Source organism: Phycodurus eques, chromosome 21, assembly GCF_024500275.1.
Source record: "Phycodurus eques isolate BA_2022a chromosome 21, UOR_Pequ_1.1, whole genome shotgun sequence".
NCBI lineage: Eukaryota > Metazoa > Chordata > Actinopteri > Syngnathiformes > Syngnathidae > Phycodurus > Phycodurus eques.
Genome location: NC_084545.1, coordinates 16,580,001 through 16,594,314, shown reverse-complemented (window position 1 = coordinate 16,594,314; position 14,314 = coordinate 16,580,001). Strand labels below are relative to the sequence as shown.

At 43.6% G+C, this 14,314-nt stretch overlaps 2 protein-coding genes across 6 annotated transcripts in view; both read left to right on the top strand.

The window, feature by feature from the left end:
* Positions 1 to 9,331, top strand: part of LOC133396772 (receptor-type tyrosine-protein phosphatase mu-like) — a 72,459-nt gene extending 63,128 nt beyond the window's left edge. For all 3 annotated transcript variants that reach the window (XM_061666954.1, XM_061666953.1, XM_061666952.1), the window contains 8 exons: positions 325 to 460; positions 525 to 674; positions 2,135 to 2,308; positions 5,460 to 5,591; positions 7,409 to 7,534; positions 7,922 to 8,085; positions 8,315 to 8,450; positions 8,529 to 9,331. In XM_061666954.1, the coding sequence (XP_061522938.1) occupies positions 325 to 460; positions 525 to 674; positions 2,135 to 2,308; positions 5,460 to 5,591; positions 7,409 to 7,534; positions 7,922 to 8,085; positions 8,315 to 8,450; positions 8,529 to 8,582 (1,072 nt within the window). In that variant the 3' untranslated portion in view covers positions 8,583 to 9,331. The remainder of the gene's footprint in view (positions 1 to 324; positions 461 to 524; positions 675 to 2,134; positions 2,309 to 5,459; positions 5,592 to 7,408; positions 7,535 to 7,921; positions 8,086 to 8,314; positions 8,451 to 8,528) is intronic.
* An 81-nt stretch (positions 9,332 to 9,412) lies between these two features.
* Positions 9,413 to 14,314, top strand: part of xrcc2 (X-ray repair complementing defective repair in Chinese hamster cells 2) — an 11,565-nt gene continuing 6,663 nt past the window's right edge. The window contains exons 1-5 of one of the 3 annotated variants that reach the window (XM_061666923.1): positions 11,675 to 11,759; positions 13,258 to 13,360; positions 13,465 to 13,612; positions 13,721 to 13,987; positions 14,070 to 14,314. The exon at positions 14,070 to 14,314 is cut by the window's right edge and continues 32 nt beyond it. Coding sequence is in view for 1 of the 3 variants with exons in the window: in XM_061666921.1 (XP_061522905.1) it covers positions 11,401 to 11,421; positions 11,678 to 11,759 (103 nt within the window). In the remaining 2 variants the exon portion in view is untranslated. Of the gene's footprint in view, positions 9,563 to 11,313; positions 11,422 to 11,674; positions 11,760 to 13,257; positions 13,613 to 13,720; positions 13,988 to 14,069 lie in introns of those variants that run through there. The other 2 variants (XM_061666922.1, XM_061666921.1) reach the window with 2 other exon arrangements.

Below are 14,314 nucleotides of genomic sequence, written 5' to 3'. Positions count from 1 at the left end.
ATGTTGTGTGACAGCACACAGTATCACACCATGGCCTTAGTGAATACTCGATTGTGAAAATTCCATGGGTGTACTTTGTCAGCTGATAATGCGAAGGCATCACGTAGTTCCTGTGAACAGAATCATTCCATTGATCCAAATCCGCAGCACCCTTAGCTGTTCGATTATACGAGCAAACATGGCAACCTGACACTGTCAGATTTTCTGATAAGTAAATGTGAATGAGCCAATTTAAATCAATAAGGAGTCATTTAATGCTTGGAATGATTCCACAGCCTTGTTGTGTGACATGATGCAACCTGAACAATTGTGTGTGCGTGCTAGCGCGGGAGCGGGTCGCACGGGCTGCTTCATGGTCATCGACATCATGCTGGACATGGCGGAGCGCGAGGGCGTGGTCGACATCTACAACTGCGTCCGAGAGCTGCGAGCGCGACGGGTCAACATGGTCCAGACCGAGGTACGCGCGCCCGACCGAGCGTGATGTCATCAAAAGCCGACGCCCCATTTGCGTGCGCCACCAGGAGCAGTACGTCTTCATCCACGACGCCATCTTGGAGGCGTGTCTTTGCGGCGACACGTCCGTCCCGGCCAGTCAGCTTCGTTCCATCTACTACGACATGAACCGACTCGACCCTCAGACCAACTCCAGCCCCATCAAGGAGGAGTTTAGGGTACACGCACCCGCGCAACACTTTTGGAGCGCAGTCTAACTTATCATCACAAAATAATGATTGAAACCGTAGCACCACCTGAAAAAAATACTTGGCTCTCCAAGTACCAACATTAAAAACAGTAACGTCGTCTTCATCAAAAACAAGGCAAAGTATATTTAATATTATCGTAAACCTCTGTACTATTTGGCCTCGTTTGAACATTAATAATGTGCTTGAATATAGGCAAAAAATTACACCGAAATAATTATTCAATTAAAATGTGTTGCACATAAAAATTGGAGAAGTTAAATACAACTAAACTGCACTCAACAAATGTACTGTACTGGATTTAAAAAAAAAAAAAAAAAAAAAAAAGGCACTGGAACATTAAGCACATTCGAAACATTTAGTTCAGTGATTCTTTTACATACCACTAGAGGGAGGCAGTGGACTACACTGGTTTAAAATATAACTATACCCCAAATATGATTGAAAAAACACGTTACCATTTCAAACTCATCTTACAACTTTACCCTACAAAATAAATAGCTTACAGCTAAGCACGTATAAAACTGTATAGTCTAACAAGGATAAGAGTTAAAATTTTGAAATAAGAATACAAAAAAGTACCTCTTATACATACAGTACTTGTACTGTATATGAGGAGAAGTTGAAAATGATGTACTGTAGATGTTTGCTGCTTCTTTCTTCTCGTTCTACTGTGGTGAAACTGTTCCTCCTTTGAGCATTTCCAGGAAATGTATGTTCCCCTGACGCTTGGAAGCCTCAACACCGGCGGGGCGGCCCATCATCCGAGCCATTTGCCGCCTTTTGCGATCAGTAGTTTTAGTTGGGTTCCACAGAAAACCAATGGCGATTCACCAATGGTCAAGGGCTGACTATATTTCCCCCAAAAACTTAAGGGTGAAGAAAAAAAAAAAAAAGTTGTCTTCTTCTTTTCCTTTGGGCTTGTCCCTTTAGGGGTCGCCACAGCGCGTCATCCTTTTCCACGTCAGCCTATCTCCTGCATCCTCCTCTCCAACACCAACTGCCCTCATGTCTTCCCTCACGACATCCATCAACCTTCTCTTTGGTCTTCCTCGAGCTCTCTTGCCTGGCAGCTCCATCCTCATCATCCCCAAAAAGTTTAAAAAAATTTTAAGTTGAATTTTTCCCAAAAGTTGGATATTTTCCCAAAAAAGTGATATTTTTTAGAAATACGGAGCATATTTCCTGAAATAAACTTGGATATTTTCAAAAAAATCATCTATCGGAATTGCAAAAAAAAAAATTTAAAAATTGTATATTTATTAAAAAAAGTTGCATAGGTGCCAATCGTTGCATTTTTCAGCCATTAGTTTTGTGGTGAACAGAAACGTTTGCCAGTTGGTGAGTTGGCCAATGGCGAGGACTGACTACGTGTGTGTGTGTGTGTGTGTGTGTGTGTGTGTGTGTGTGTCTGCGCGTGTGCGTTTCAGACGTTGAACATGGTGACGCCGACCTTGCGCGTGGAGGACTGCAGCATCGCGCTGCTGCCGCGCAACCATGACAAGAACCGCTGCATGGACGTCCTCCCGCCGGACCGCTGCCTGCCCTTCCTCATCACCATGGACGGGGAGAGCTCCAACTACATCAACGCCGCCCTCATGGACGTACGTCGCGCCGCGCCGCCTCACCTCACACTTTGTCACGTGATGCGTCATGTGGGGGACTCGGGTCACGTGACTCGACTCCGGTCGGACCGAAGTCGCCAGTTATAGGACGCGGAAAGATTCCGCTTGACTTGACCCGCGTGACGTGACGAGAGTTGCCTGTTGCCGTTTGAAAATCTTCATTTTCCAGATAATGTGCCATTTGTTTTGTTTTGGAAAGAAAAAGTTTTTTCTTTGCGTAGAAACCCAAAAGCAGTTTTTTGTTCCTGCTTCTGGCAAGCTGGTTCAAACTGCTATGCTTTGATGCGCAATGCAAAGGTCACCTCATGACGGCGACAGCTGAACTACGTTAAAGAGGTACTAAACAGGCCCAAAAAAATGGCACGTAAATTCAACACATCACACAGAAGAGTAATGTTAACAAGCCTACCGGATTTGAGTGAATAAAACAAATCGTTCAATATATAAAATCAGGTTTCAAAACTTGAATACTCAATCAGGGCCACCTCTCAGGGGGTGTGTCAAATGGATGCGCCAAAAGGAATCAAACATACTGAGGGGGTGATAGCTTATACAGTACCATGTAAAATCACGTTAGGAGGCTCAACTTCAAAATGTAATGGTTATTGTGGACTAGAATCATAAAAGTCAACTTACCCTCGCGGCTGGTGACATATTGTCACAACCGAACACGGCACCTGACGACAGCGGCACGGTAGGAGGAAGGCCGGGTAGTTAAACGGTCGGCACTGCCACGTTCACTCGTATCAAGTTACCCACCAAGCCGTGTTGCCTCTGCTGAAAGTTTACAGAACTATCCGGCACTGCGGAGTCAGGTGGTAGTGTTGACGTTCATCTCATCCTCTGCGTGTGTCTTTAAAAAATCAATCCATCGCTTTTTTAGTTCCTCATTTTTTGGGACCTTAAAAATTGTCACCGAGCTGTTCTGTAAATCGAGGCATCTAGCGAAGACGCATTTCCGGGGTGTCGCCATCGTTAGCTTGCTAACTGCAAGCTGGATTGGTAAATGTGCCTTGTTAACGGAAGCTAAGCACGGCCAAATGAAATGATGTCACTGTCCTTATATAGTGGGGGAGGGAACTTGCGCTAGAAAGTTTACACCCCGGCCCTGTGACATCATTTTAGCCCTGCCCACAAAATCAGGAAAATTCAAACGGTCAAAAAGACGCTTAAGCTACGGTATAGCTCAACAATTCTGAGCTATATTCTTATGTCTTTGCATAAGTTTTCAGCACGTATCGCCAAACATATTTCATGTATTTAGAAACAAAACACGGCGGCGGACCGGTTAGAGCGTCAGCCTCCCAGTTCTGAGGACCGGGGTTCAATCCCCGGCCCCGCCCGTGTGGAGTTTGCATGTTCTCCCCGTGCCCGCGTGGGTTTTCTCCGGGCACTCCGCTTTCCTCCCACATCCCAAAAACATGCATGAATTGGAGACTCTAAATTGCCCGTAGGTGTGAATGTGAGTGCGAATGGTTGTTTGTTTCTATGTGCCCTGCGATGGGCTGGCAACCAGTTCAGGGTGGACCCCGCCTCCTGCCTGACGACGGCTGGGATAGGCTCCAGCACGCCCGCGACCCGCGTGAGGAGAAGCGCCTCGGAAAATGGATGGATGGATGGAAACAAAACGCGGATATCTGCTTAGAGTTTCTTTAACTTCACAGTTTAGCTCAGCGATACCTGGTCAAAGACAAATTTAGCTTCATGTTAGTTTTGCATTTAGAAGAGATGACAAAGTAAGAAAATGCGGACTTGTGAATCTGTGTTGGTCCAGCTAAGCAAGTCCTGGTACACAGGAGGATTTTTCAAATCTTATCTGTGACTGACCCCACACATGAAGATAAAAATATCTGACACGAGGCAAGTGTTGTGAAGGACCTGAATGCAAAACACCGAACCACTGCAACAGTTGGAAAATGATTTTAATTATCAATAATTAAGATCACCTGTGACAGGTCAATTCAGTTCATTTCACAGCTAAGAGGGTCAGGCTTTGAAGATAGGCAAGATGTCTTGTCTTGGGCCAAAGTGATGCAATGTTCCATAATCCCCACATAGAAGGAAATACTCACTGTCGTCTTAATCCATGACTCGCAGCGAGCACAAACGTGGAAACTCACACCTTGTGATCTTGTAGCAGAATCCTCAACAGCCACGAGGACAGGAACAGGCAAACATGATAAGGCAGAACTCTCACTTGGTTGTGTTGTAGACTGTCGGAGACTGACCCTGGTTGCATCAGTTTAAATAGGCAGGTGTAGTTGACTGTGGCTAGTAGAATGTGATTAGCTAACAGATTGTGGCTGTCTGTCATGAAAGACTGTGTCAAAAGCAGGCATTGAACAGTTTTAGTTGTACTGGGTGTGGTGTGCTCCAATAATCTCAACACAGAACACCACAGACAGAGAGATTCTGTTCCACCAAAGATCTCGAATCCACTCCGCCAAGACAGAAATCTCTCTCTCTAACCCTAGCTAACAAAAACAAAGAAGAAACACTACCAGATATGCTGCGCCAACGTGTTCCCGAAGGGACTGGAGGCGGGAGTGTTGTACAATGGCAAAGTTATCAATAAAAACATTGAAGACTAAAAGACTTTGGAAAATACTCTTTACCGTCTGGTGAATACTTTTATACGAAAAAAACAAAAACACATCGGGTTGGACATGCTTGTTTTGCTTTATGGCCGCTTCCTTGTTCGTCAGTCAGGTCGCTTCTTGATTGGCTACATTCCGTTTCAGGGCACGATCGAGAGGAAAGTCGACTTTCCCCACACATGGTTCTTAAGTCACCTCTGACTTAAGAACCATCTTATAAGATCGTCTTATAAGACCTAAGACAGTCTGGCGTTTGACATCATTGGTCGGGAGGTGACAAAATCGGGACAAAACAGCCCGACTGTCATGATGCGTGTTTTAGGCCTAACACAAGTACAGATATTGAGTGCAAAGTGGCTAATGTGCTGACGTTTTAAGATGTGACTGCAAGATTAAATGACTTAAGACTTGCTTGTGTGGGGACTCCACTTGACTCGGTTGATTTTGGCCACGGTAACTTGATATTTGCTTGAAAGTTTACGATTAAGACTTGAGACTTTTGTGACTCGGTGCAACTTGTTTGCGCCTCTCAGAGCTACAAGCAACCGTCGGCCTTCATTGTGACCCAGCATCCTTTGCCCAACACCGTCAAGGACTTCTGGCGTCTGGTCCTGGACTACCACTGCACCGCCGTCGTCATGCTCAACGACGTGGACCCCGCGCAGGTCAGCGCACGCGCACACACGATGACATCGTTCACCACCAAGATGCGCGTAACCCATCTTTATTTGTCCGGGTTGGAACCTGGATGAAGAGGGAGTCCAACTTGGTCTCTGGCTGCCTTTATCGAATCCTCCGCATCACACTCATGAGCGGCCTTATCACAAGCGTTGACATGCACCCACATGCGAGGCACGTTCGGTTACTACATTTACTCCGTTATATTTTATTATATTATTTTATTATATATAACATTTTTGGATAAATTGTACTTGTCAGAGTAGTTTTAATGCATCATACTTTTTACTTTTACGAGAGTATTTATCTTAGGAAGAAATGGTACTTTTACTTGCTACAATGATCTATATGTTGCTCGCTACTTTCATTTATCAATAATTGCTTGCGCGATCTATTTTAAGACTTTCGTTTTGGACTTCCGCATCGGACGCCGTTGCTCCAATCCAATGTTGCCACAGTGACTTTTGACTCGAGTCCACCAATCAAACGACACAAGAAAGTCACATGTCTGCACGCAAAGTCTCCATTGGGCTTCACGGGCCAATCAAAGTGACTCATGACTACCGTGCGCGACTCGCGTTTACATTACAGAATGCGAAGAACAACAGTTTTAACATGCAGTTTAGCCTTGTGACTGCCCAAACTTGGATATTTCAGCCCGTTTCTAACTTGAGAAAACACCTTTTGGTACGTTGCAGATGTTTTTGCTGTTTTTGGCTGTGCATGTGGCAACATTAGCCTTATTTTATGGTCAAAACTAACTTTGAAACATGCATCTTTTGGGATACGTTCTATTCTCGCTCTCTCTCGCTGACACACACACACACACTTTATCAGTAAGTCTGGTCAGCAAACAGGTTCTTCATTCAGTCATTTTAGTGGATAAAGCAAATAATCTAACTGTAAGGCCCAATGCATGTGGTGTTTTTTTATTTCCACTTCAAAATTTAAATGGTGGCAGGTGTGTGTGGACTCCCATTGAATGTGATCCGTTACTTCTGAACACAGCCACATGCCAGTTATGAGGGAGTGCATCCTTGTGCAATCAGATTTATTTTTACTTATTTATTTAAATGTTACTTAGCCAGGTAAAAGACCAGTTAAAACCAAACATCTCTTTTGCAATGGTGACCTGGCCACGAAGGCAGCAAGTTAAATGTCAAGTCCAAGTCAATCTCAATCTCATAAAAGTTTATTTCAGTTGTTTATTTTTACCTCCACTCTCAAAAAGATACAAACAAATACATTGAGTTGAACAAATTCTAGGTCACATTAATGGTAGAAAAGATTTTAAAATGCTTTATCTTGGTCAAAATTCGTTTATATCACAAACACCTGGCATTTGAACTGGGGTGTGTAGACTTTTTTTTAAGACTTACTTTTTTAAAATACTTTTTACATCCACTTCAGCTTTGTTTTTGTAATCTACCTGGTGAGCCTACAGTATTGTGCTGTTTAACAAGTGGAAACAATCTAGTATAAGACCAGTTCTTGGAACAGAATTTGCCTTAATTTATTTTACTATTTTAATATTGTATTTTAGAAAGATTTATTGTTTTAGATTAAGTGATATATTCAGTGATATTGTCCCGCAATATCTGATATATATATATATATATATATATATATATATATGTAAATAATTTGCCATTCAAAGCGAGAATTTCTTTAAGGCATTCGAATGAGCTGAAGAAGTTACGAGAAGCGAGGTGGCTAGCTAATTAGCGTTTGCAGCGTTAGCTTGTATGTATTTGCGGACTAATTGTTGAAACGTGTTTGAACTTGTTCCCCGCTTGTCATCCAGCTGTGTCCTCAGTACTGGCCCGAGAACGGGGTCCACCGTTTGGGCTCGCTGCAGGTGGAGTTCGTGTCGGCCGACCTGGAAGAGGACGTCATCAGCCGCATCTTCAGAATCTACAACAACGCCAGGGTAACAAAAAAATGACAACAAAAACAACACCAGTGCGTGCGCCGTTTCCTGCATGCTGTCCTGCTCTACTACTGCGTTCACACTACAGAGGACATGATGCCTCCCACCTGAGAACCAATCTTCAGTGTGGGGGGGGGGCTAATGGAACTTTTTGACCAGATTATTTTTTCCAAATGTTTGTTGACACCTGGGGGCGTGGCCATTGGGGTCTATGGTGGCCACTCTTGAAGGTCAAGGTACGACTGTACTTGTGGGGTGGGGGGACACATCCAATCACTCCCCCCTCCCTCCTGCAGTCTGGATTCAGCGGATCTTCTTCTTCTTCCTCTTCCTCCCACTCTTTTGAGAGGGTTCCTCTCCTCACCTTCATGTTGTCTCCCTCCCCAGCCCCAGGATGGCTACCGCATGGTCCAACAGTTCCAGTTCTTGGGCTGGCCCCGGTACCGGGACACGCCCGTAAACAAGCGCTCCTTCCTTAAACTGCTCTACCTGGTGGACAAATGGCAGAACGACTACGACGGCGGCGACGGACGCACGCTCGTACACTGCCTGTACGTACGCCAAAACACTACTACACGGACTACATCCACTACTACATTAATCCAATACGCAAACTGCATTAACTACCACCCAGTTAGCCTACAATACGAACTGTTGCATTCGCTGACTCGTGATACTCATTAGTACTTTAGCTCCTTCTGTTGGTGACCGTTGGAACATGTACTTACTGTTTTTTTTTTTCTTGACGCCCCCATCATTCCTCGCCCCATTACCCCCCAGGAATGGCGGGGGCCGCAGTGGTGTGTTCTGCAGTGTCAACATTGTGTGTGACACGCTACGGCAACAGCGTTGTGTTGATGTTTTTCATGCGGTGAAAACGCTGAGAAACAACAAACCCAACATGGTCGACCTTCTGGTAACACACACACACACGTGGGTGACGGGTCTATTTGAAGATCTTTTCTCATGTTTTGTGTTGTTTTGTTGTTGACAGGAACAATACAAGTTTTGTTATGAGGTGGCTCTGGAGTATTTGGCATCTGCGTAGAGGACTACGCAGCTTCCTCCTCTTCATCATCCTCATCAGCCTCCTCCAATGGCAACACGGCTGCTGTACAAAACAAAGCCCGAAATGACGAGCCCGACGACTGACAATGGATGAAGTGGACAACGTGTTTTTGCACTGTTTTTGTCTTGCTTGACAAACTTCAACACACATACATCACATGCCACATGTGTCATTTCTGTGTTGGTTGTGTGTTTTGTGTGGACACATCCCAGTGGTTTGCATTTTCACACCCGAGTGGGCCATCCATTCAAAGACTTGCCCAAAGTTGATGTGAGCTACTTCCTGTTTGTCACATGATGAGGATGGCAAAAAGGTCACCTTCATCATGCGGACACACACACTATTTTTTCCTCCCGTTGTATTTTCTTCCTTACAAGAACTTGAACACTGTGTTTGTGTGTGTGAGTGAAAGAGACAGAGAGAAATTAGAGCACAGTTGTGAGTTGTAAGCTCAACGAGAAATTCCAAAAGTGGTCCACGTGCAAAGGACGCGCAGTTTTGATTTTGGATTTGGCGCGATTGTGTGTGTGGGGTGCCAGAGAGTGCGAGTTGTGACGTTTGATATTTTGTACATAGAAGCGCCGCAAATACAAACGCTATTTATTCTCCTTGTTGTCCTTATGAAGCATGCAGAAATGTCTGGTGCTGATTATAAATGTATTTATTGAAAAGTTGTATTTGTGTTGTTTTGTCGACAGCTTCCACAAATAAATCAGTATGTTCAAACATTTGCTGGTGTCGGCACACAGTGTCCTCCAGGCCACTGGGAGGCGGCCTCAACAACTTCCAAGAGCTTTGACTCGTTTGAATGTCAGCGACAGCGTTGAATTTTTTTTTCCTTTATTTTATAATATAACAGCACATATGCACATATTGTACAAACAACAAATACAAAGAATGACAGCTTTGAAATAATGGACCTTATGCACGGCAATACATGACGCATTTCCGGTCAAAAGGTTAGTTTGCGTACGAATTTCCGTCCTCCGTTTTTGTCAAACTACTGGGACCCCATCTGTTGGAACGTAATCTCATTCTGTAAATGTGTGGTACTCTGAGTTTGTATTCTAGGTACTTGCTGGTACTTTTCGATGTCGACCTTTTTTTTTTTTAATCCAAAAGTATTACTCCTCCGCTTTCTTCAACGGCAACTAGGTTTTGACTCTCAACGATTTCCTATGTTGTCAAATTGATGTTTGTATGGCAACCGAAAATTAGCATAGCGCCGTACCCCAAACGCGGAAGGAAGCGTTGTATGCATGTATTGGGCATGCATGCAAATCAGTCGCCTTTCGGCGAAATTCGCCGTTTTGAACTCAAAATAGGCAATTTCCGTGAATTGTAATAATCAGATGAGTTTTTCTGGGGGGGTGTCGTCGTCGTCGTCGCCGCCGCTGTCGTCATAGGCTGTTTTGTAATCTTTCAACGCTGGCAGCTAGATCTATTCTGGACATCCACCATCAACACACACTGATGTAATTGTGAAGATTACTACGCGGCGTAGTAATATGCTGGCGCATCGGTTTGAGGTTCCGCCTGTTGCTTGGCTACTCGACCCGTCACTGGAGCGGACATCCTCTATTGCTACTTTTACGTTTCAGCAACATTTTTGCTCATCAGATCAGCCAGTGTCGTATTTGTTGCACTGCTCTTTTGTATTTTCGCGTTGAGGTCCCAGTGGAAAAGCAAAGCACGTAATTTCGGTGACAAGAGTTGATCCGCTAGTACATCTTGTATTAATTAGGAAACGCGCCTACGTTTGTCTAATTCGTTTACGGATGCTAATGTTAAATGTATTAAGCGACGCAGCGATGTTAGGGATTATGTCACAACACAGAATGAACTAATTTAGAATTCAGAAATGGCCAATAAAAACAAAATAAATATTGTACTTAATATTTTCCTGGAGGATGCGTTTGGGATTAGCCTTTGAAGTTGGTCATAGTGAAAAATGAAGTGAAACAGAAAATGATTGTAGTCAATTCTTTTCCAGAACGAGAGGATGCTATTCATGCGGCACAGCTTGAAGATGGCATCAGGTGCAGGTGGAGGCCAAAACAAAAAGTGCAAAGAAATGAGGCAAATTTAAGTTGAATTCTAAATGTGTACATCAACATGTACTTGAGCGGTGTAAATAAATATTTTTCTGCGTGACGAAAATTGGTTTATTTTGCCTTATTCTACTCTTCAGAGTCTTCCAGATTGCTTAATTTATGTTAAAATCAAAAACATTCTCTGTGGGAGACAGGGGGATCCCCGCCGATCCCCCCAGGCCCCCTCTCCAATGTTTAGGTTTTTTTTGGTCACCTTTTTCATGCCTTTGGTGTTTGCATGTCTGATTGGGACCCCATCCATTGTGGTGGCCTCAATGTCTTTCCATTTTGCTGAGTAGGAGGGATTGCATACATTCATTTTCTATTCACGTCACCTCATCATTGGGGTCGTGGTCAGTGGCGGGTGGTCCGTTTGCTACATTCAATGAAAAAAAATTCATTGGCCTTTGGTGGGGACCTACACAAATTCATCTACCACTTAATAGTCCCACTATTAAGTCAACTAATTTATACAAACCAGGAATATGCTGGGTTTTTTTTGTTTTTTTTTTACTTATCTGTATTTCTAATTAAGTACAACGTGTCGGTATTTTTGCCACATGTGATTTATTTAGGTTCTTTTCGATGCATTTATTTAAGTCTACACTTCAATCCAGTTGGTGGCGGAAGTGCACCATTAAACTGCTTTGCCAACCGTTAATAAACACCACCGAAGAAGAAACTGAAGCAGGAAGTGATGCGCAATGACCGAAAGTGGTGCGCAGGTGAGATGGCGAAACATTCACGATTCCATTTTACAACGTGTATCTATAAGCGTTGCAAATGACATGCACTCTACAGTATGTTTCTCCATATACTGAACAACATTGTAAAGTACATCCACTTGATGTGTTTCTCCATATACTGAACAACATTGTAAAGTACATCCACTTGATGTGTTTACACGTGCTATTCGAGCGGTGAGAGTTGCGGGCGGGCGCCGTCTATAACGTGTGCCTCCTCAATCAATCGTGTGTCCAGCTGTTCGCCCGACTTGATGGCCGCCGAAGTGTTCGCGACATCGAGCCTCGCCTCTTTCCCCAAGACGGAGGACCCGGACCTGGTCAGTCACCATCAGACACGCAAGCACATTCACGTACACGTACAGCCAGGCTGTGTCACAATGATTGACTCGTTGCCTACTCCCGAATGATCACTCGAAGCCGTTTTTAGACAGTTGAGCCGTGAATGACGTCACTTCTGTCATATAATTACTATGTACCGGATCAACGTCAATTGGTGGACTTTCCCTCATCGAAACTGAACAAATGAATCAATTATCATAGCTTATTGTTTGAAGATGTGTATATTTTACTGAAAGAATCCCAACAAATACGTTTATATTCCGTGTTGTGAGGTGTTGCTCAATTTGTATTGAATCAGAATCCTCTTAATTTGCCAAGTATGTCCAAAAAACAGGAGAAACAAGGAATTTGTCTCCGGTAGTTGACGCCGCTCGAGTACGACAACAGACAGTCAATTGACAGAGAACACTTTGGAGACATGAAGACATGGACAAAAAACGGTCACTGAGCAATAAAGGGTTGCTTGTTATCTGGTAATGCCGGTACATTTTTGATTTTAATTTTTTTTTGACAATTGTACAAAAAGATGCAGAGTCCTCTAGCACTGAGAGCAGTTTGAATGACTAATATGAAGATATTTTGCTGTCAAAACGTATCAATTTGTCTCATTAAAATCCAAGCAGTATCCTAGAAACAAAATCATTTTTCTGTATGTGCACAATGCATCATGGGATGTATTTGATTTTCTAGTGACTGTTGTGGCTGGCAAACTTTTAAGATGCTTTATGGGATACATTGAGGGTACTGCATCTGCCAGGGAGAATCTCAACTCACTACGAGGGTTGGGCATCTTTTGAATTTGAGCAATTTTGGTTCCGATTATGGTTCCAAAAGATTCTCGATTCCACTTCTTTTAGGGGGGCTCGGTCAAAAAAAAGTTTTTAAAAAGTTTGCATGGTTTAAAGAAAGAGTGTCCAAATTATGAACATCCATTTTCTGAGCAGCCTGCAGCATAGACTAAAATGAACATTTGACTCGAGTTTCTTTGTAACCAGTATCAATATCAAACCTATGAACTAAAAGGCAATGTGTGTGGAACTAACCCAATTGACTTTATATTCATGAATTGTTTCAGCTAAAAGTTAAATATAGCATTGTTAAAAGAGTTATTTTAACTGTTTTGTTTCAGTCACCCAGTTGACTGAGAGTTGACCTCACTGACAGCTGTATAGCTGCCCCTGTATTCTGTTTCATCACGTCAAATGATTTATACAACCCCAATTCCAATGAAGTTGGGATGTTGTGTTAAACAGAATGGAATTATTTGCAAATCATGTCGAACCTATATTTAATTGAATACACTACAAACACAAGATATTTAATGTTCAAACTGATAAACGTAATTGTTTTTAGCAAATAATCATTCACTTAGAATGTTATGGCTGCAACACGTTCCAAAAAAGCTGGGACAGGTGGCAAAAAAGAGTGAGAAAGTGGAGGAATTCTCATCAAACACCTGTTTGGAACATCCCACAGGTGAACAGGCTCATTGGGAACAGGTGGGTGCCATGATTGCTTCCCTGAATTGCTCAGTCATTCACAAGCAAAGATGGGGCGAGCTTCACCTGTTTGTGAACAAGTGCGTGAGAAAATGGTCGAGCACTTTAAGGACAATGTTCCACAACGTACAACTGCAAGGAATTTAGGGATTTCATCATCTACGGGCCATATCATCATCCAAAGGTTCAATCACTGCATGTAAGCGGCGAGGCCGAAAACCAACATTGAATGCCTGTGACCATCGATCCCTCTGGCGGCACTGCATCAAAAACCGACATCAATGTGTGAATGATATCGCCACATGGGCTCAGAAACACTTCCGAAAACCAATGTGAGTAAATACAGATCGGCGCCAAATCCGTAAGTGCAACATGAAACTCTACTCTGCAAAGCAAAAGCCATTTGTCATTTTTATTTTGCCATCCTCATCCACACACAGAAACCCCGCTGGCTTCTCTGGGCCCGAGCTCATCTAAGATGGACTGATACAAAGTGGAAAAGTGTCCTGTGGTCCGACGAGTCCACATTTCAAATTGTTTTTGGAAATTGTGGACGCCGTGTCCTCCGGGCCAAAGAGGAAAAAAACCATCCGGACTGTTATGGACGCGAAGTTCAAAAGCCAGCATCTGTGGTAGTATGGGGGCTGTGTTAGTGCCAATGGCATGGGTAACTTACACATCTGTGAAGGCACCATTAATGCTGAAAGGTACATATAAGTTTTGGAGAAACATATGCTGCCATCCAAGCAACGTCTTATTTCACCCCTGCAATGCCCCTGCTTATTTCAGCAAGACAATGCCAAACCACATTCTGCACGTGTTACAACAGCGTGGCTTCGTCGTAAAAGAGTGCGGGTACTCGACGGGCCTGCCTGCGGTCCAGACCTGTCTCCCATTGAAAATGTGTGCCACATTATGAAGCGTCAAATACGACAACGGAGACCCCGGACTGTTGAGCGGCTGAAGCTGTACATCGAGCGAGAATGGGAAAGAATTCCACCTCCAAAGCTTCAACAATGAGTGTCCTCAGTTCC